The 23,356-nt window shown below is 43.6% G+C and overlaps 1 protein-coding gene across 1 annotated transcript in view; it reads left to right on the forward strand.

Moving 5' to 3' along the window:
• Positions 1–18,276, forward strand: part of srrm4 (serine/arginine repetitive matrix 4) — a 78,286-nt gene extending 60,010 nt beyond the window's left edge. The window contains exons 3-13 of the mRNA XM_072433812.1: positions 2,483–2,566; positions 2,653–2,733; positions 3,740–3,766; positions 3,983–4,033; positions 6,199–6,282; positions 8,470–8,596; positions 10,437–10,744; positions 12,350–12,538; positions 12,998–13,084; positions 13,159–13,305; positions 17,433–18,276. Of these exons, the coding sequence (XP_072289913.1) occupies positions 2,483–2,566; positions 2,653–2,733; positions 3,740–3,766; positions 3,983–4,033; positions 6,199–6,282; positions 8,470–8,596; positions 10,437–10,744; positions 12,350–12,538; positions 12,998–13,084; positions 13,159–13,305; positions 17,433–17,685 (1,438 nt within the window). The 3' untranslated portion in view covers positions 17,686–18,276. The remainder of the gene's footprint in view (positions 1–2,482; positions 2,567–2,652; positions 2,734–3,739; positions 3,767–3,982; positions 4,034–6,198; positions 6,283–8,469; positions 8,597–10,436; positions 10,745–12,349; positions 12,539–12,997; positions 13,085–13,158; positions 13,306–17,432) is intronic.
• Positions 18,277–23,356: the final 5,080 nt, after the last annotated feature.

Consider the following 23,356-nt stretch of genomic DNA (forward strand, 5'->3'; position numbering starts at 1 on the left):
ATCCGTGGCTAGCACAGAAGTCCAATAACTGAACACCGCTCGGGTTCAGATCGGGGAAGCCGTTCTTCCCGATCACCCCTCTCCAGGTGTCACTGTCATTGCCCACGTGGGCGTTGAAGTCCCCCAGTAGAACAACGGAGTCCCCGGTCGGTGCACTGTCCAGTACCCCTCCCAAGGACTCCAAGAAGGCCGGGTACTCTGCACTGCTGTTCGGCCCGTAGGCCGCCACAACAGTGAGAGACCTGTCCCCCACCCGAAGGCGGAGGGACGCGACCCTCTCGTTCACCGGGGTAAACTCCAACACGTGGCGGCTGAGCTGAGGGGCTATCAGCAAGCCCACACCAGCCCGCCGCCTCTCCCCACGGGCAACACCAGAGAAGTGGAGCGTCCAGCCCCTCTCGAGGAGATGGGTTCCAGAGCCCAAACTGTGCGTGGAGGTGAGGCCGACTATATCTAGTCGGTATCGCTCAACCTCCCGCACAAGCTCAGGCTCTTTCCCCCCCAGCGAGGTGACATTCCATGTCCCCAGAGTTAGTCTCTGTGTCTGGAGATCTGGTCGCCGAGGCCCCTGCCGTCGACTGCCGCCCAGATCTCTCTGCACCGGCCCCTTATGGATCCTCCTGCGGGTGGTGGGCCCACGGGAGGGTGGGCCCACGGGAGGGCGGCCCCACGTCGCTCTTTCGGGCTGTGCCCGGCCGGGCCCCGTGGGGTAAGACCCGGCCACCAGGCGCTCGCCATGGAGCACCCATCCCAGGCCTGGCTCCAGGATGGGGCTTCGGTGACGCCGATCCGGGCGACGTAAACGGCCTTGTTCGTGTCGTCGTCATAAGAGGCTTCTGAACCGATCTTTGTCTGACCCGTCACCTAGGACCTGTTTGCCTTGGGAGACCCTACCAGGGGCATGAAGCCCCCGACAACATAGCTCCCGGGATCATTCGGGCGCTCAAACCCCTCCACCACGTTAAGGTGTAATAGTATCATATCCTGATTAAACATGTGTCATTTATTGCATCAAAAAACATCAAAAATACATGAAACAATTCTTGTCTTCATAAATGTCGGCAGAACTGAATGAGTCTAACAGCTGAAGCTTTAACAAACTAAACAGTATATTATTGCTCTTCAGCACATTTCATTTAGCTCTAATTAAATGTGTTGAAGCATTGATCAGCATTTCAAAACAGAAACTTTTAGCTAAACTTGCTCTTAGACGTTACAGCCCTAACACTGTGTTATTCCAAACCTAATGTCTAGAGTATGACGTGGCATTGACCGACAAAAGTAAATGACATTTATAGCTGTTTTGAAAAAGCAGACCTCCCCAGCTCAGCCCTGCACCTGTCAGCCTCTCGGCCTCTTTAGCTGCACCAGTGGAAGCTCACGGAATGATTTGTGATAGGATCATCTCCACTGGGACGTTTGGCTCTCGATAATCTCTAGATTGTTGAGTGAGAGCATTAGGATGCGTCTGGGCTGCCGCCTGATGACTCACATTTCACCCCAGTCCTTGTACTGCTGTTGTCTATGAACATTTTAGAATATTTGATGCTAAATGTAAGCACTTTTGCACAATCACCTTATAAATAATATTGGCTAAAAATAACAGTAAATATATGTAGGGCTGTAACAGTGAAAAACTAATTGTGACTTGTATATTATAAAAAAATAATTGCAATCTTATTTTGCTAATCATAACCATAATCTGGACTATACACACTCTAAAACACATAAATAATGAATCAGTATAAATAATCACTGACTAGTCGACTACTTAAATAATCATCAGTGGCACCCCTAAAAATATGTGACTTTCCTGGAGGGGGGTTACCACTTATTTGTAACCATGGAGATATGTTATAGCTTTGTCTGTTCTACAGTGTTGCATTCATTTTTTTCAATTTCATGTTTTTAGTGCAAATATTACCTTGAGAAACATGCATTTCTACTGTGAGCAGGTACACATCTCCACAGATCTGGTCTGTAAATTTCCATGCATAGATAATTTAAACGTGATACTGTGGAACATTCTTACTCTTATTGCCCGTGGTGTGTACAATGCTGTTGCAAAGATCAGAAGATATGTGTTTCAAGGGCTTTCTTCTCCACCCTGGTATTTGGTGGGATCAGGTACAGGCAGATAGTCATACAACTCTTTGCATTTCTATTTGTTACAGATGTCTGTTTAACATTTTTAAAGGTAAATGTGCTTGAGTTTGTCAGCGGCCGCATCATAAATAATCCCCAAACACGCCGTCAACTGAGTTATCTGTGATCTGCTTGTGCTGCACATTTTGATGATAAAAAGACAACAAATCAAACTCACTTCACAGTGTTTTGGGTCTTTGGAAAATGCATTTCTCAGATTACGTGACTTCATCCGGATCCACCCAATTTCCACGCCTTTGTAAAATGAGCACAACATTGTTAAAAGCATGTAGTTTATTATATAGTTTTAAAAATGTGATGTTCTTTTCCCCAACAGTCCCTCTTTTGATGAAGACCTCTCTCCTCGGCCCAAAGGGAAGAAAAAGAAGAGGAAGTCCCAACGCAAGCGGAAGAGGAAGAGGTGTGTTTTCAAACTTAAATCATTCCAATGCTGTTTCAGATAACATTTAAAGCATAAGTGTAAGTTCTTGTATGGTTTTCCTGCAGGTCTCCATCACATAGCCTGTCCCCTGTGAGGAAGAAGAAAAAGAAGAAGAAGAAGAGCTCCAAAAAAAGCAAGCGCCACAGGTATGAACGCCTTCACAATCAACACGACTCATCTTTTGAGCCAGTATTCTATCAGATCCTGAAGTGCATATGACAGGTCTCGTGTTTTTCTACTTATCACTCCATTTGGTGGGATAGCTGTGGTAATCATTTGGCATAGTTTTACACCAGGCAAGTGGAGGTTTGTGAAGATAAAGAAGTAGAGCTGGGTTCTCTCTAAATGCCACAAAATACACAAAATGCCATCAAAAATGTAATGAAAAATCTCAGCCTTTTGGCCTGGTGTGGTCATCTGCTTGTTCCCATGGAGCTGGATTAGTTTAATGCGGAAGAACATTCTAGGCAAAGCAAGAACGTCTCCATGGATATAGTGCAGGGGTGTCCGCAATTTTTTCACAGCATTTTGAAACTTATATGGAGCAGAGGGCCACAAACAACCCCACAATGTCAAAAAAGTGAATCATTTGAAATTTTGCATTTGACATAGTTTCGATGAGCCTCCACTCCTTTAGTAAGTAGGGACATCAATATTAGGTTGTTATAACACCAAAATGCTTGATTTTTTCCAATTCTACAGGAAAAGCACTACTTTTTATTGTTTGGACCAACAAAAAAAGGTCTGAGGGCCGCATTTGGCCCCCGGGCCGTAGTTTGGACATGCCTCAATTAGTGCATATCCTGAAATGTTGCTGTGAACATATTCAAATTGACTGATTGTTAATTCTAGCTACCTGTTTTTTCTTAAAAACGCTGTAATTGTCTTAGTTCTCACTTTGTTCTGGTTTGGTCCTTGTTTGGGCCCAGTTTGAGCTGTGATGTAGATCTGGTCTGGTCCTGTTCCAGTCCTTGAACTTGCCTAGTCTTGGTTTTGTTCTGTGTTTGGTGGCATCTTCTTGTCACAACAGTGATAAACTTGTCCCTTTTTAAATCAGTTTGTGATCTAAAGTGGCATGAACCGAACTGAACAGTATCACCTCTTGCTAAAAGAGAACGTGCTAACACGAGCTTTTCATTTTTGCCATTCTAGGTACACATCCAAAAAGTCCAAACACAGGTACGTCTGTCATTGTAATCTCCTTTCACATATTATTATTGCAACCGAGAAACATTCAAATCCGGGCTTATGTCTGCGCCGTAGCTTCCGCACCTGCTGTTTTTGCTAACCCGACATTTGCATCGTCAAAGTCTGCACCTCTTAACAGTCTCCTGCAGCAGCTTTGTCGGCCTAATACTCCCTCTCTCACGGCTGTCTTCTCTGTGATCCTCTCAGCTCTTCTAGTCTCAAACATAAGAGGAAGAACGAGCAGCGGCATAAGAAAAGGTCAGTGTGTGTCGGTGTGTGTGTGAAGGGCAGGGATTTAACACATTGTGGGGACTAAAATCTATACAGTAAATTCACAGGGACAAAAATCAGGTCCACATGAGATGTAATTTATTAGATTAGCAAGATAAGGTTTTAAAATAGGTTGAAGTTAGGGCTTAGGTTAAAGAACAAATATTGTGCTTTTCTCTGCCATATAGTTACAATCAATGACACCCATGGATCATTTAAAATTGATCTAAAAAGACTTAATAAAAGAAAGGAAGCCCTCTGACTGAGCATATTCCCGTCTGGGTTAGGTTTAACTTCATCACAACAAAGTGCAGTGCTGCCGGACCGACGACCCCCGGCTACAGCCCATTATAACCCATTATAACCCATTATAACCCATCACAATAACCAACAAAAAACTTTCTGTTTGTGCCAGAAAGAGAAAATGAGAATTTCCACTGCAATTCTAAGACAATTGTGTATCAGTCCTTACAAGAAAAGTTTACGTTTCAGCCCTGCCGCCTTCCTCTTGCAAAATGGTATACGTTCCAAAATGGCTTATTAACGTCGTATCACCCGTTATGGAAAAAGCGCAAGGCAAATAAAGAGCACTGAGCATATATTGTGGAAGCGGAGATTCGTGGCGTCATGCGTCTTTATTACAGGAGAATAAAAATGACTCAAACGTGCATGAATCACTTTAAATGCAACTTCGAGTGTGGGGGGAAAACAATTATGGCATAGTCAAACACTCTTAACAGTCAATATGATGCATATAATGTGCCTGTTACCGGTTAATGTCAAACGTTAGAAGTTGGTACTACGGTTAAGGTTAGGATTAGTCACTGGGAAATGAATGTGAGTCAGTGTGTGTGTGTGTGTCAGACTCATGCCCTCTTCAAATCCTACAACTCTTCCCCTGACCCCGCTGATCCACTGTGTCTCGTGTGGCAAGTACAGCCTCCTCAGCGAGCAGCAACATGAAGCTTTTATGTCTTTTGTGCCGAGTGTAAAAAGGGTTTCCAGAGCGATAGAGAGCGCGGGCGACAGAGACTAAGAGAGACCAATTTCATGCTGTGATCTTGCATCATTTCATAATTGGACTTTGGATGAGCAGCGCGTTGTTTGTAAGCACGCGGAGCAGCTCTTTCTGCACAACGCTCAGCCACAGCTCTGCAAAACTCTGTCCTCCTTTGTTCCCTTCATCACTTTTCTACTCCAGACGTAAGATGTACGCTTGTATTTCAAACACGGCTCATATGCGGCGAACCATATCATGTAGCGAGAGCGTTGTAGCTGCATTTCAGTCAGTTGCAAAGAGAGGGTGGAAAGCTGTCAGTAACAATTGGACTTTGAGATGTATAGCCTTCGCTTTTGCAGAGGACTAAAACCTGAAGAAACAAGTGAGGAGTGTGCCATAAGTAGTAGGATATACACTTCGGTGCATCAATAGGATAAAAGAAGGGTATGATTTGTAAAGGAAAAGGAGGAGTGGATGAAGAGAATGGGGGGCTACAGAGCTGCTGTGGAGATGGTGGGCTTGAAAGGCTGAAAGGAAACGTGACAGAAACAGGAAATACAGTATGTCTGCTCAATGAAGTCACAAGGAAATATGGAACCATTTCAAACAATGAACGAGTTGGGTTCCTCCTATAACGGTTCAGTTTAGCTGATGCTGTTGTGACCTTGTCTGTGGGAATGTGCTCAATTTGATTTGGCCACTGGTGTCGATTGGCAGTCTGCCCCATGGCAGCTGTGGCTCTAAATGAAGTAAAAAATGAAGTAATATACCCAGTGCTTGTCAGGCAGTTTGGAGCGCCTTTAACCAGATCCTGATAAAAGGGGAAAAAGAAACAACTTGCCAAATTCCTAGGAACCAGACACAGTGCCATGGACATTATTTGTGAAGTTTTCTTTTATTTAATTTGTGTAATTTGGCAGTGTTTGTCTGGCTGGTGTTCCCTGGCATCTTTCAAACCAAAACAGTTTAAAACAAAGTTTGAAACATTTTGCGGACGCATAATTTGAAGGATGAATGAATAATGCTATGTAAAGTGACTTTATACAAGAGCTGTATTAAAGACACATTATTAGCATTATTAGTAGTATTTTCTAATGACCTGCTTTTGTACATTTAGTCATCATGTGGTTCCTTTACTGTTTGTGCTCTTCAGTTACAGGAGCCATGGCCGGAGGAGACATCACTATCACAGGTCTCCATCAGAGGCGTCCTCCTGTCACTCCTACCCAGAGGACAGGTGAGAACCCCCTCCATCGCTCCTCTTTTCACTCCTCTGTCCCCTCCGCTGTCCCCCCGCTGTCTCCCCACTGTCCCCTCACTGTCCTCTCACTCTCCCCTCACTGTCGCTCTTCTGTCCCCCATTGTCCTCTCACTCTCCCCTCACTGTCCTCTCACTGTCCCCCCACTGTCCCCTCACTGTCCTCTCACTCTCCCCTCACTGTCGCTCTTCTGTCCCCCACGGTCCTCTCACTCTCCCCTCACTGTCCTCTCACTGTCCCCCCACTGTCCCCTCACTGTCCTCTCACTCTCCCCTCACTGTCCTCTCACTGTCCCCCCACTGTCCTCTCACTCTCCCCTCACTGTCCTCTCACTGTCCCCCCACTGTCCCCTCACTGTCCTCTCACTCTCCCCTCACTGTCGCTCTTCTGTCCCCCCACTGTCCTCTCACTCTCCCCTCACTGTCCTCTCACTGTTCCCCCACTGTCGCTCCACTGTCCCCTCACTGTCGCTCTTCTGTCCCCCCGCTGTCTCCTCACTTTCCCTTTACTGTCCTCTCACTGTCCCCTCACTGTCGCTCTTCTGTCCCCCCACTGTCCCCTCACTATCCTCTCGCTCTCCCCTCACTGTCCTCTCACTGTTCCCCCACTGTCACTCTTCTGTCCCCCCACTGTCCTCTCACTCTCCCCTCACTGTCCTCTCACTGTCCCCCCACTGTCCCCTCACTCTCCTCTCACTCTCCCCTCACTGTCCTCTCACTGTCCCCCCACTGTCCCCTCACTGTCCTCTCACTGTCCCCCCGCTGTCCTCTCACTCTCCCCTCACTGTCCCCTCACTGTCGCTCTTCTGTCCCCCCACTGTCCCCTCACTGTCCTCTCGCTCTCCCCTCACTGTCCTCTCACTGTCCCCCCACTGTCGCTCCACTGTCGCTCCACTGTCCCCTCACTGTCGCTCTTCTGTCCCCCCACTGTCCTCTCACTCTCCCCTCACTTTCCTCTCACTGTCCCTCCACTGTCCCCTCACTCTCCTCTCACTCTCCCCTCACTGTCCTCTCACTGTCCCCCCACTGTCCCCTCACTGCCCTCTCACTCTCCCCTCACTGTCGCTCTTCTGTCCCCCCACTGTCCTCTCACTCTCCCCTCATTGTCCTCTCACTGTCCCCCCGCTGTCTCCTCACTTTCCCTTTACTGTCCTCTCACTGTCCCCTCACTGTCACTCTTCTGTCCCCATCACTGTCCCCTCACTGTCCTCTCGCTCTCCCCTCACTGTCCTCTCACTGTCCCCCCACTGTCCCCTCACTGTCGCTCTTCTGTCCCCCCACTGTCCTCTCACTCTCCCCTCACTGTCCTCTCACTCTCCCCTCACTGTCCTCTCACTGTCCCCCCACTGTCCCCTCACTGTCCTCTCACTGTCCCCCCACTGTCCCCTCACTCTCCCCTCACTGTCCTCTCACTGTCCCCCCACTGTCCCCTCACTGTCCTCTCATTCTCCCCTCACTGTCGCTCCTCTGTCCCCCCACTGTCCCCTCACTGTCCTCTCACTCTCCCCTCACTGTCGCTCCTCTGTCCCCCCACTGTCCCCTCACTGTCCTCTCACTCTCCCCTCACTGTCGCTCTTCTGTCCCCCCACTGTCCCCTCACTGTCCTCTCCCTCTCCCCTCACTGTCGCTCCTCTGTCCCATCACTGTCCCATCACTGACCCCTCACTGTCACTCCTCTGTCCCCCTACTGTCCCCCCTCTGCTCCCTCACTGTCCCCTCTTCTGTCACTCCTCTGTCCCCCCCACTGTTGCCCCTCTGTCCCCTGGCTGTCCCCCCCACTGTCACTCTTCTGTCTCTCCTCTGTCCCCCACTGTCCCTCCTATGTCCTCCTTCTGTTCCCTTCCACCCCCCTCCGTTCCACCTAAACCTCTTCATCTTATCAGTTAAATGTGCCGCTGCTCGTGGTCACTTCACACAGATGACTGATAGCAGAGACTCCCACAGCTTGCTCTTATCACAGCAGCACAGGGAACAACCCCAACTCAGATCAATGTGCAATATGAAAATGCCTGAATAACATAGTGTTTACCATAGCATATTATCAAGGACTGACAATCTAAACGCTTTAATGACATTCTGGGTCCTCACTCTGAATTTTCAAGCTCAAAAGTAAATACTGTTTCCCGGTTGTAGTAAAGGGCTCTTTGTCGGACTGTTTTTCCTCAGACACCATCTGCAGAAGTCTGTGGTGCAGCAGGTGTTCGGAGATCTGGACAGAACTCAGCTCAAGTGGAGATCACCTCCCAGATCAGAAAGTGCTCCAAAGTACCACTCCATCCTCTCAGCTCACAGCGTAAGTACCCTCTGGACTCTGGTTCTTTATGTTGGTCTGTTGCATCTGAAGCCACTAAATCACTGGGTTTGAGAGTTCAATACGACAGTGAGGTTTCCACTTCAGGTTTACCACTTCCAAATTCGACTCAATGATCTTAAATGTCACATGACTAATGCACCAAAACAAAAAAAATGTGAAACCTATTAGAAATGCAACGGTATCAATATTTATTCCAGTATTGATTCCTATTTGGATGCTGATTGATTTGACTGCCCTTGTGTGATATTGCAGTACTTGTGACTGAAGTCGTGGTTGGAAGTGCTGGTATTGGAGTACTGAGGTTGCTAGAGTGAACACAAACTAAACTTAGCTCAGACTAAATGATCCGAACAGTATTTTGCTTCCAGGGGCATTTGTTCAATATAAATCTGTAACTACAGAAGTATTCTTTATAACAAAACTTCTGCAGTGACATTTAGAAGGAGTTTCCATGTCGCGAGGACAAAGGAAGGTATTTTATAAAAGGCACTGTCCCTAAACCCTGTGTCTCATGCTTAGTGGGCCATAAAATGTATGAAGTTTCTCCGCGGCAATCATTAAATTATGCTAATTGTGCATATGAATGTTTTAATTATACACCACAGGCTTTTAATTTTGATTTAATAAATGAACCCCTATATTGGATTATGTCAAGCGTTAAGCGGGCGTCACAACTGGCTTCAGGGCTAAAGGCTCGTTCCACTGTACTACAGTCATTTACTATCTAAACACATAGGCCTCATTTAAAGCCTGTGTGTGGAATATGTCTAATCATTTGATCACAAATGTACACATGAAGGTAAATGTGTGCTTTGATTTGATGCTTTTTTCTTCATGGGGACATAAGTGTTAAAAAACAATGGAAGATTAAGAGAACTACTGAACAAACTAGATTGAAAAGTCATGACATTGTTCTATTGTCCTTCTGAGAGCTGCTCTTTATATCACATAAACTTTAGATGTGCAAACATGGACAGCGATGATTTACTATCAGCACATTGATTTGAGGATCACAATTTAATCCTCTCTGGCTGTGTTCTACGCCAGTGTCTTTTACTCGACATTTAAAGCAATAAACCTTTCAAAGCAATGATGACAGCATCACACCATTTAGACTTTAGATTTAAAAAAAAAAAAAGGATATTGTTTTTTTATTTTTTCACAACTCTAATGATGCACTTATGTTGCCCGCTCTTCCCTTTTTCTTACACCTTACCTACTTAAGGAGGAAATCTTGATTGGTAAGTGGATGCTGTGCGCAGACGGAGGGCTTTACTGTTGGCTCGGTGCAGGCTTTAGCTGCAGAGGAGAGTGAGCACAGGCGCCTGTGCTGAGCGGAGGCCTTGTAGTTAGACTGACGACTGCAGTCCTTTTCTTTTCACATACAACCCATTCTGTGATGTCCGCTCAATGTTCTTTAACTGGATCTTTTCTATGGGGCTCTTGTTTCTCTCCTCTCTTAATGTGACTTAGAGCTGGTACATCTCCTCACGCTTTCTTTCTTCCTTTCTTGCTTTCTTTCTTTCTTTCTTCTTTCTAATTTATTTCCTGACAACTAATTATTTTAGTCTAGACTTCCTCTGTTAGGTTTTGCGTTATTTCTCTTAATTTAGTTTAGTCTGGTTTTAAAATCTATTTGAAGGGTTATCGCATGCTTCAAATGTGCATGATGTTTATCTTTCAAAGTGTTTAACCTGAATACAAATGGAATCAGAGGGATTATGTACTGCCAGTGACATTGAAATCAAAATGAGAATAGTGACATTTTTGAAACTGCACACTTGATGTTAAGCTTGAACATGTGTGTGCCTATTTGCAGATATTATCTTCAAAATCTGGGAGTCAGGTCTTGGAGGAAAAACCAACTGGGCTGATTTCAAAGCGGAGAGAAGATGCCCCACATGATTACGATTCGGGGAATGACACATCGTCACCGCCATCTTGTAAAACTGCCGTGTCCGAGCGGAAGAGGAGCAACAGTGTGCAGCGCCTGGCCTCTCTGGACAAGCACAAGATCAGAGACAACGTCTCAGATTCAGGGAACTCAGTCACAAGTTACGCCTCACTTTGCAAAACCTACAGAGAAGACAGCCTGTCCACCAGCATGTTCAGCCCGAGCAGCAAGAGGTAATGTAATAACTGTCCCCGTCCACCACACTCTGAGAAAAGAGGATAAACTGTGACACGTCATGCCCTGTTTTACCAAAGTATATTCTACTGAATTAACTTTGGTTAACTCACAACTACCTAATCTAATATTTGGTTGGAACATTTGCTAAAATGCCTCAAAATAGGGAAAATATGGTCTGTTGCATTTGTCATTTTAATCTGAAAACAGTTATTATTGCCTATACATTGTCTGCTTTTCCAAGGGCTTTTAATTCATCTGTTTTATGAGGTTATCTAACCTTTACCCATTCAAATAAGACCCAAATTGGACTAATGAACACAAAATAGAGTGTTTGGCTCTCCAAGAATAATGATAAAAAGTAAATAAAGAAACTCAAATTTACCTTGGGCCCCCAGATTGCTATCACAATGCATATAATGGTCTGAATCCATCACTATTGAAATGTACTCACTGCTCTCAACCTCTCTTACTGGTAAATAGATGGAACAGCCCTTCTGTTTTTACAAACTCTTTCCTCTGTAGTGAGGCTGAGTTGATTTAAAGTTTATATGATTGTTGGGGAACTCTTTTGCTCAAGGGGGATACATGCTGCTAGGCATGTTAATCATAAATATATCTTATTTCAAGTCAAGTCAATCATTCTGGGATGAATCAGGTCAGTTTGTACTTCAAACCCACACATAAAAAATACTGTAAAACAAAATAAACATTTATCGGCCTTTTATATGCATTTTGAATCTTTAATCTTTTTGTTTGGGGGTGTGTGTGTGTGTGTGTGGGGGGGGGGGGGGGGGGTTAAGCTTAGCTTTACCTTTTACAGAGAAATGGTCAAAAACCCAGCAAATTCACAAACTAGTGTCAATCTGACCATCCCTCCAGACACCAGCTTTACTCATCCTTATATTTACCAGTGGCGTGTGGTCAGGGCAACTAAGGCAATCAGGGATTGTTGAAATTACTGTGTGTCATAACTATGTATATATTGTAAAATATATCCAAATAAGCCATTTTTTCCTTCACTTCTGCTGTTGAAGCTTGGCTGAACTCAGTGTATTTTACTGGCTACTACAGGCCACTGGCAGTACTGCATGAAGCATGGTTCTACTTTTACCACAGCGGCTCAGTCTGAGGCCGGGTTCAGAGGCCTGTTCATGCTCCAGAACCAGAAAGCAGAAAGGAGCTTCTTTTAGAGGTCTGCGCATGTGCTCTGATGACCACAGAACCTCAAACCCATGGATATTTTAGATTTACCAAAGAGAATCTAGGCGGGATATAAAATCTGATTTTCCTCTGTGCAAATCCTCTTTATAATTAGTGTAAATCAGACAACAGAGGGAAAAACTATGGAGTCTCAGCTTCACAGAGTCCAGCCATTTTTTTGTACTTAATTTGAATTGGGGCTCATTTTAGTCCGGCGTTTTAGAAAAAATAGGCCCTAAACTAGGAAATCATGGTAAATTTGCTGAATTCAATTAGTTTTTGTATCTGTATGAAAATAACTTGTGAGTTAAATCCGTTAATCTTCCATTAGCATGCCCTTATGCAAAATTCGAATTATTTAGTGAATGAGACTCTTTGTTTACTCTGTGTTTTGTGTAAAGAGAGCAGACGACCTTGGGCTGTGGGCCGAGGGAGGAGGAGTCTGTAAAGTCCTGTTGCTCTCACAGAGGCAGGAGGAGGAGGTCCAGGAGACACAGGAGCAGGACGCCCAGCAGCAACAGCAGCAGCAGAAGCAGATCCTCTACCAGCTCCAGACACTACTCACGGAGCATCTTTGTCTCATCATGCAGGTGGGACCGCTGGATCTACACATGAATCAAAGTACTGGCTTATAACTTATAAATTATTATAGCAACATTATATTTGTGTCTCTCATCACATTTGCTGTGGCTTTTTGGCCCTTCTTGTACAAGGGCTTCCAAAAATATAACCCAAGGGCTCTCAAAGTCCAGAGGTAAATGGGGTCCATCAATGTAATGTATGTTGTTCTTCTGGTATGTGTCTAACTCAGGGGTGGGCAAACTACAGCCCGCGGGCTGAAATAAATTAAATAATAGATTCAATAGCCTATATTTGACAGAAAAGTGATATTTTATTTGATATTTAATCTATGTGATTTTTTTTTTTCACACCAATGATCGTAGGCCTGCCCTCCGCTACTTGCCTGGATTCGAATATGGCCCTCGGAGGAAAATAATTGTAATGATTTGGCAAGTAATAATAGCAGACTATTTGTTCCTCTTTTGCAGCTCATATTCCCGTTCACCGAGCTCCTCCTCGAGTCAGGGGCGTCGAGGCCGCTCCCGGGGAAGTTCCTGCAGACACAGAGTGGGAAGGTGAACAACATCTGCATCTCTCACCTTCCTCTTTCTGGAGTCACAAAAGTTTAACACTGCTTAATGCTTTCAAGAATACGAGATCGAAGGAGAACCTCCAGCTCCAGAGAGTCCAAAGTTGGACATTCACATAAGAAGAGACAGAGACGCAAGTCCTACTCTCCCATGAAGAAGAGAAGAAGAGACTCGCCAAGTCACCTAGAAGCACGGCGCATTACCAGGTATGGGTTTTTCCAATAACATTTTAAAGATCACAGTAGAATGTGCATTTTAAACCTCAAGCTAGAACAAGCCACCTGCTGTCTTTATTATACTCCCCCTCAGTTCTTTATAACCTAGAGTCATTCACTTTGATTTTTATGAGCCATGCTTCGCAAATGGCTTTTAGCCCAGGAAAGAAATCCAGCCAAAAGAGGTGCAAGAAGGCAACAACAAAACACCAAGAACGTGAGAGTGTAAAACAGGCTGATATTTGATTCAGACACATCATGGTAGCTGAATTGATTTGTGTTGGAGGATATGCACAAAATAACAGCGGCTGTCTTCAATGAATGTGAACTCCCTCAACTTATGTCTACTGACAACTGTTACTTTTCCTGACAGCTTTACATCTGACTGGAATATTGGTCTGATGCCTTAAGTGCACACAATATTTGTATTTGATTTGGTAAAGCTGTATTCACAGTCAAATCTATGAGAAAATTAAAGTACTGGGTCCAAGCGTTGCTAGGACTTATCGTCATAATAAAAGTCAAACTAACCCGGGGCCCTGTGACAACTGCCTCCCCTAGTGCAATCTCTGTTGTCACACCACACAGATTGGGAAACAGAGGGCTTTCTGATACAGTTTATTTATATTTGCTGTGAAAAGATCATCTCCAGTCCCACTAAAACTAGTCTTAAACTTGCAGTGCGCAATGTCAGATCCTTTGGTAACAAATCAATTACAATTAATAATTTATTTCTTCCTATAATTTTGATTTTATGTTTTCAACTGAAACATGGTTTGACAAAAACACAGGAAATTCAGTTCTAATAGAATCCGCTTCCTGCTACTTAAATTTTTTATCTGAGGTACGAGAGTAAATAGTTACCCACAGGTCTTTTGAGGTGTTTTCATCATTTGAGTATGTATTCTTTAAAACTGAGCTAAAAGAGTCTCCATCCATACTCTTCATTGTTTCATACAAGCACTGGCAAAGTTTAATTGATGGGTTTACTGAGATGTTTTCAGTCGTATGCACAGATTCTGGTCATTACAGGTGATTTCAATGTGCATGTGGATATATTTGTGACAGAAATGCTAAAGAGCTTGATTCTGTCCTTGAAACCTTCAGTATTACTCAACATGTGAGAGGCCCCACCCACAGCAGAGGGCACACTCTAGATCTCATAATTACAAACAGGGTTGATTTTGAAAAGGTCAATGTGGCCGATGCTGCTGCTGAGAAATTATGATCAGGGCACAGAAAAGGGAGTGCTGGGCTGAGCAGAAATGGCACAAGTCAAAGCTCCAGGTTCAAAAAGAGATTTACAAAGAAAAGTTGTACATGTACAACCTCATTTTATGTAGATGCGTTAGAAACAATTTCCAATTTTTAATTCCAGGTTTAAAAACCCTTTACACTAGAGCTGACTCACTTTGCACCTGTAACTGACAAAACTGTCCATGAGATCATCACCAGTCTGAGTTCATCTACATGCTGTCTCGATGTGTTACCCACCAGATTTCTAAAGTCTGTGCTGAGCAGTTTGTTAGCACCACTCACTCACATAGTTAACATGTCGCTTCAATCTGGAACATTCCCAAGGGTTTTGAAAACTGCGGTCATAAAGCCTCTCCTAAAGAAGAGCAGTCTTGATGCCGCAGTACTGAGTCATTACCGGCCCATCTCTAATCTGCCATTTTTGGTTAAAGTCCTCAAAAAAGGTGTTTACCAACAGCACTCCGACTTCCTCTTCATAAACAACTCATTTTATGTTTTCCAGTCAGGTTTTAGACTTCATCACAGCACTGAGACTGCCCTTGTCAAGGTGACAACTGAACTCCACCTGAACACTGACACGGGCAAAGCCTCAGTCTTAATTCTGTTAGATCTGAGTGCTGCTTTTGACACTGTCGATCATGGGATTCTCTTACAGAGACTAGAGGACTGGGTGGGCATCACTGGCACTGCCCTAAACTGGTTAAGGTCCTATCTGGAAGACAGGAAGTACTTTGTTGAAATTGGTAGCTGTGTCTCAGACCACATGACCCTGACCTGTGGAGTGCCCCAAGGGTCAGTCCTGGGTCCCCTTCTGTTCAACCTCTACATGCTTCCGTTAGGTCAGTTAATACTCCGCAAAATGGTGTCCTATCACAATTATGCAGAGAACAACCTACAAACCAACTTAGAAATCTAGGGGTAATAATGGACTCAGACTTAAACTTTAACAGCCACATCAAATCAATAACATCAGCAGCTTTTTTACCAAGTGAAACAGCTGCAGTATATCCAGAACGCTGCTGCTCGGGTCCTGACTAGAACCACGAAGTACGATCACATTAGTCCTGTTCTCAGGTCTCAGGCTGAGAGAACAGTCTCTCCATGGCCTAGCACCTTCATACGACATGTTAGTGCCATATGAACCATCTCAGACTCTGAGGACCTCAGGGACCGGCCTCCTGCTGGTGCCAGATTCAGGACTAAACATGGACTGGCCTCCTGCTGGTGCCAGAGTCAGGACTAAACATGGACCGGCCTCCTGCTGGTGCCCAGATTCAGGACTAAACATGGACCGGCCTCCTGCTGGTGCCAGAGTCAGGACTAAACATGGTCCGGCCTCCTGCTGGTGCCCAGAGTCTGGACTAAACATGGACCGGCCTCCTGCTGGTGCCCAGAGTCAGAACTAAACATGGACCGGCTTCTGCTGGTGCCAGAGTCAGGACTAAACATGGACCGGCCTCCTGCTGGTGCCCAGAATCAGGACTAAACATGGACTGGCCTCCTACTGGTGCCAGAGTCAGGACTAAACATGGACCGGCCTCCTGCTGGTGCCAGAGTCAGGACTAAACATGGACCGGCCTCCTGCTAGTGCCCAGAGTCAGGACTAAACATGGTCCGGCCTCCTGCTGGTGCCAGAGTCAGGACTAAACATGGACCGGCCTCCTGCTGGTGCGAGAGTCAGGACTAAACATGGACCGGCCTCCTGCTGGTGCCCAGAGTCAGGACTAAACATGGACCGGCCTCCTGCTGGTGCCAGAGTCAGGACTAAACATGGACCGGCCTCCTGCTGGTGCTAGAGTCAGGACTAAACATGGACCGGCCTCCTGCTGGTGCCAGAGTCAGGACTAAACATGGACCGGCCTCCTGCTGTTCCCCAGAGTCAGGACTAAACATGGACCGGCCTCCTGCTGGTGCCAGAGTCAGGACTAAACATGGACCGGCCTCCTGCTGGTGCCAGAGTCAGGACTAAACATGGACCGGCCTCCTGCTGGTGCCAGAGTCAGGACTAAACATGGACCGGCCTCCTGCTGGTGCCAGAGTCAGGACTAAACATGGACCGGCCTCCTGCTGGTGCCAGAGTCAGGACTAAACATGGACCGGCCTCCTGCTGGTGCCAGAGTCAGGACTAAACATGGGGAATCTGCATTTAAGTTTTATGCAGCTAAAATATGGATTAGTTTTCCTGAATATGTGAATGTTCAAATCTAGGCTAAGCACTATTTGGTTTTGCTGTGCATATGACTGAAAGGATTTCATTGCACTCATTTATTGTGTTCTTATGTCTTTATTTGTTTTGATTTTGTATTTTTTTCTTGTTGTGGGAAGCACTTTGAACTGCCTTGTGTATGAATTGTGCTAACTTGCCTAAAGTAATTTGACTAGTACATGCAGTACTACTATTATAGTCATTTTGGGCAAGACTGAGGTGCAACATTGGTCATCATGAATAAATAATGATAATGAATGTCTAGCCATTGTATCCTTGGGAACGACACTTGTAGACACAATTGTCGGAGAGGTCATTGGCACAGATTGGCAGCCACAGTTCAGTGAGTTAGCCTATGGACCTGCTCATAGTGCCTACAATAACATTTTGAGAGGTTTGTCTCATTCATAATAAAAGCAACATGGAGAAAAAGACACAAAGAGAGAAGGAGAAAATATAGATATAGACGGCTCAGGTTCATTGCATAGTCTTTGGGTCTAAAAAGAAAATTAGGTTAGGAAAATTACCCTTAGCTTAAATTCATGAATATACAGTATATTGAGTATCCAAAGAGAGTAGACAGGGAGATGAATATACAGCCTGTTCTTTTGTCACATGTTTTTTTATTCATCTGATCCTGCTGTGTTCCTCACAGTGCCAGGAAGCGGCCCATCCCTTACTTCAGACGCAGCCCTTCGTCCAGCATCAGCGTGTCGTCCTGGAGCAGCCTATTCTCGAGGAGTCGCTCCCGCAGCGCTCCCTACAGGTTGAGCCACAGTCGCAGTCGATCCTACTCCTCCTACAGGAGCTACAGCCGCTCCTCCTCCTGGAACTCCATCTTCAGCAGGCGCAGTCGGAGCCGGAACAGTGGGCCGATGCACAAATGCCACAGAAGGAAAAGGCATTAAGTGTCCAGTGGAACATTAAAGCATTGAGCCAGGCCCAGCGGAGGGCAGCAAGGAGCATGTAGGAGCCGTAGCCTATGGAAACATCCCATCTGGGGCCCAACATGGCTGTCATGGAAGTATTCTAGTTCTCCCTGCCCACGGAGAGTGCCACAGAGATGACATTTTATGTTTGTTTTCTTTGTTTGTCATCTTGCATCAGAGTTCACACCAGAGACTATTCATCCTCAGAGAGATGACAGTTGGCACAAAGAGATTAAAAAATGTCCTGGGGATTTGTAAATTGTGTGCTTCTATTTTACTTCCAATATGGAAAGTGGAGGATTCATGTTCTGTCCACCAAGTTTCAACCGATTTTGGGGTAGTACTATTTGGTGTGACAGACTGGAGGAACAACCCAAAACAAGAACACACATTTTATATCTTCCGCCCTTAGAAATGCAAAGTAATAACTGCTTTCTGGCTAAACAATTTTAATAGCATTTAAGTGCAAATCACAGATTAATCGTTTCATGAAAACGTTATTAACACAATTATGTTCAAGTCTTTGGACATGAACCTCAGATGCGACGTCAAGCTCCTTTCCGTAAACATGGCCGCTTAGAGTCATTGGTGGAGCTCATTGGTCGCCAGGTCAGCCTTTAGCGGCTCGGATCATCAGGTGGCTGTCCTTCTGACCAGGAGTGCTCTTCTTTCACACAAGCACCTGCAAGGCCAATGACAAGTCAGTCTGAGTGCTAGAGCGATGCAGCCCAAAGCAGAACGAAGCTTACAATTAAAAACACATTTTAAGACATTTTGAACTGGTAAAAAGTTACTAATTCATTCATTTTCTACTGCTTGTTCCCGTTCAGGGTCGCGGGTGACTGGACAGTGACTTTGGGCCTTAGGACGGGCACACCCTCGACAGGGGCCAGCTCGTCGCAGAGTTAACACAGACACTTAATGGTCTGAATGGCAAAAATCATCACAAAAACTTAGCCTTTGTGAAAGATACTGTGCTCTCTCAAACAAATACGGCGCTCTGAGGGAAAATTGCTTTCTGGATTGTAGTGGATTAAGAGGACTTTGTTGTTGTAGTAACCACTGAGTGACAGCTAGCAATGCCCTATCTAGATATTTTAATAAATCCACGTGTGAGGCGACATACGTGGAGGTAATTCCATCATTGTTACCAAGCAACCTCACTGTAAACGAGGGCCAGGGCATGTCTAATTTACACTATAGTTTTTATTTGACCAATAAAAATAGGACCTTTTATTTAGTTATTGTTTAAGCTACCAAAATATTGTGTTTCTTGTGCATAAATTGTTGCATTTTGGATGATATTTTGTGTATTGATGACATTGATAGACAGATTTCTTTTCAGCTCAGTGCTACTTTTTACAACAAGTTCTCCCACCAAATTAAAAAGATTAAAAAGAAAAACATGAAAACCTGTCATATGCACTTTATTTGTTATACATATGGATGGTAAAAATATGGAATGAGCATCCTCCTCAAAACAAAAAGTATGTCTTATGAAACTGATGGGAAATTATATTGCAAAGATTTTTACACCATTGTGATTTTTCCCACCCTTTTTTTCGTTTTCGTTGATGTGGTCTGCAGGAAAATTGTACCTCTTGATGGGTGGCTTTTAAAAATGTCATCCAGAGAAAAACATCTTATCAGAACGAGACAGGCTTTATTGTTCTGATCTGGCCACTTCACACGCTGCAGAACAAACATGAGCCGCTCTCTCTGAAAAATGAAATGGCAAGGGCAGGCCGACGGCGAGCAGAGAACCTGTCAGCTCAAATGTCAAATTAATTTATCCTCTGATCAAGTGGAGAATTATTGAAATGTCAGCACGTGTAATACAGCAATGAACCACTGCAAACATGGCGACGACACAGCGAATTTCTCTCCCCTTCACCAAGGTCATGAGTTTTTCAGCACTGTATTAAGTCACATGTAATGAACACATGTACTCATCGTGGTCGTACAAGTATTTTGACATTTTTCATTATCCCGATGATGATGTTTAGAGCATGTTATGGCAGTCCAGCAGAAATGTGTTAAAATGTGCTTACTTTGCTACTTTGTTTTGTGGAAAGCCCCCTGAGAACACAAAGAGAGCATTATACATATAATAGAAAATACAGTTACTTAAGAATGTAAGTTGGTGTACTCCAGGAGGAGGATCAGTAGCAGAAAGTTCATTTTTTAAAACATTGTCCAGATGAAACGTTTAGAACTCCCCAATGATACACATACAGGGATGCGTAATACACTTACACATACAGAATATACTTGCACATACTGCAAAGGTCTTGGAATGAACAAAATGGTCTTTGCTTAAATCAGTATGAATTTTTAAAAAATGTGTCCTTCTGTGGGTTATTCCGTATTCTTATTTTAGACCTTATTCAGCCCTGAGTTAGTCTTGGAATGGTCATTTTGTAGACCAGGTTTAGTGGTACTTGGAAGGGCAAATACAGCAATTTTAAATGTATTTTGTATTATTTTGTATGATTTATTTCTGTATTTGATAGGGACTGTGCATATTAATGAACACATGTAAATTACAGTGTAAATATGTCAGATTATAGCAAAGAGAATATGCATCTGTAGTCCCAAGGACAAGACAATTACAAAACAATACAAAATTAAAATGTCACAGGACAGTAAAAGACTGGTTAAAAGTGCTCACAGACTGGGTTTTCCTTCATCCACTGTTTAAGGTGCAGTTTGTTGACAGTGATGGACATTCTCTTCTTGTCAGAAGAAGGCTGAGTCCCTTTAAAGAAAGCAAATGTGGTCAACATGTGGTGCATCTGTGTGGACCCTCACAGAGCCTCGCGCCGTGGCCCTGGTGCCCTCCCGCTCACAGTCTTAGGTTGTCAAAACTGAGTAAACTATATTTATCCATAACAATGCAGTGGTGAAAAGAGTTAGCAACCATTTTTAAAAAGAAAATTATGTAAATTGAAATCATTATATATATTTTTTTCAGCCTGAAACACAGTTTCAGTAATTTATGCTGAATTAAACTATGTGTGTGTGTGTCTAATGTATCCATCTATTACTATTCATAACTACACTATAAAATAATGTTACCTCAAATTAAAACATGTATTTGTTTTCAAGGTTTCTCACAATTAATATGGCAGAAATAGATTAAGATAGAAAATAGAAAATGTTCATTAAAATTCTAGCTCCCTAATAGTTTGTATGAGCGCTGTAGTAGAATTTTCCACCACAACAGGGCTGCTAGAACTGGTCGTTGGTTACCATAGGTTACAGTGGCAATGATCCCTCTAGCCTTAATTATAATGAACTGGTTCTTCACACGTCCAGGGCAGTGGTTTGTGCTCTCGCTTCACAGTAAGCATATGTTTCCCCTACAGCTAAAACTATGTACAATTGGCTCCGCCCTTCTGGGATGCTACATCTCATTGAGTTCCTGATCAATAAATAAAGATCAATAAATAAATTACATTTAAGCATGTAAATTAATCATCTAACTATAGGTGTTCGTGTCCTGACCAAGTGTGAGCCCATCAGCTTTTTAAGCCTGGATTTACAATATCAATACAGAATAAACCCAGGTAATGATTTTAACTCGAAGATTTGCCTATTTTGGGAGGAAATTGTCCACAAACCACATCAAATGATAACCAAACCAAATAAAATGATAACACAATAACAGAAAAAAAAAATAGCTTTTAAAAAACAGTATTTGTGCTATATTTATGTTTTTTACATATTGTCGGCAAATACTCATGAACAACTGAAAATACTCCTGAGAACTACCACTTGTACAAATGATACAAAGGTTTATCTTCTCTGTCTAAGTCTGAGGAATGTTGCTCAACTGTATTTTGGCCTCACTAAAAGGTTTGCATCACGGTTACAGTGCTGACCTTGCACCAAACTGCAGTCTTGTTCTTTATGTACGAGCCATAACTATAGACATTGTTGCATTGTTGTGCAGCACACATATTTATTGCTTATTTATTATTTATTGGTTTTGTACCCTCTCTGTAGTGGTGGTCACTCTTTCTATGCAACACTGTCAATAATATCTCTGTAATTTATTTGTATATGTTGTATATTTTGCCTTGTGTTTCACTTCTATTCACTTGGACATTTAAAGAAAGAAGGGTCAGCACTTCTTTTTCATCTCAAGACAGACAGTGTGTACTATCTGGGCCTGGCATAATTGTTCTATGCACTTACAGACTTCACCCACAAAGCATGAGGTGATATGTTTTGTTGTACTCTTTGGGAGCAAATGTGAAGCCAGCGACCCTTCCTCATTCCACTGTAGAGAGTTTACATTGTGAAGGAAATGTACAAAGTAATATGATGTAAATATGCGTATAGATGGTATGGTTTGATACTGCGTGAATTGCTTTGCAGAATGTGAAACGCTAGCATAAAATTATGTTCACGGTGGAAAAGAAAGTGCACAGATCAGATTTGGGTGTAGTTAGTTCCAAAGACATTTTATGTACTCAATAGTCTGTATGAATTTGCTGGAATCAAACAGGAAACCAATGGAGCATTCATTCATGGTTTGGTCCTGTTTTAGTCCTGGTTTAGTCCAGGCAAAGTAATAACATCTCCATGGAGACAAGCAGATGGCAGATCCTCACCAAACATGTTGCATAATTTAGATGAAGGTGATTATTTACTTATAGGATAAACATAAAATAATTAAATGGAAAAAGGTGCCAGAAAAAAAGATTTGTTTGAGACTTTGGAATAGAAAACTTCCCCTTCACAGCTTTTGCATGGATTGGTCACGATGATGCAACAAAATACTGTTTCTTCCTTTGATTTAGTGGCAAACCCGGGAAACGCTCTCAGTCTTAGAAAGAAGGGAAAACATTGAATGGAGCTGTCACTTTGAGCCACAACTTTCAATCTGCACTCCAAAGAAAAATAAAAAAGTTTATGCTTTTTATATATAATATGTCAGTTTTTCTATTGAATCATTTTATGTTGACGCAAAGCAAATAGTTTGAAGCTGGCAAAAGGTCATTTACTATACATAGATGGAGTCAACGTTTCATTCATTTTCGAGTGTGAGCGTAGAAACCTGATGCGTTCCACTTTTTTAATCAAGTGAGCATAATTATATAGCATTATTTTGTGTTATTTATAATTGTTTTTTCAAAATAACCTGCTCATATAGCAATAGTAAACCAGTGCTTGGGTACAAAACAAAACAAACTCTCTATTTTCTGTATCAAGTGGAGCACATTGTGAAACCGGTGTTGCTTCCACTGCCATCTTTGATCTGTGTCGGGCTGATGGTAAACAACGTGTCACCTGGAACTGACCCCCATGACCCCTCTGTCTCTGCGTGTTGAGAAAAAGCTATATTAAATCATCTCCTATCTTGAACCGCCTGGCGTCTTCTCCTTCTTTAAGTCCATAACATCATGCACCTGGAGTTGTAACATTAGCCGCTAAATGACGTGAAAGAGTTTTTCCTGCAAGGCATCATGACCTAAGAGTTAATAAAAGAGACATTGAGTCACACGTAGAGGAGGGGGCTGAAGCAGCACACTGAAAGGGGGCTGAAGCTCTATTAGGGCAGGAGAAGGCCGGCCCTGGGTCAGCTGTCACATGTACACTGTAAAAACTATTACAAACTTGGGTAGAGCAGGGGAAAGACCCG

The sequence above is a fragment of the Eucyclogobius newberryi genome, unplaced genomic scaffold (genome assembly GCF_026437365.1).
Source record: "Eucyclogobius newberryi isolate DKJ021-1_F unplaced genomic scaffold, fEucNew1.0.hap1 SCAF_6, whole genome shotgun sequence".
NCBI lineage: Eukaryota > Metazoa > Chordata > Actinopteri > Gobiiformes > Gobiidae > Eucyclogobius > Eucyclogobius newberryi.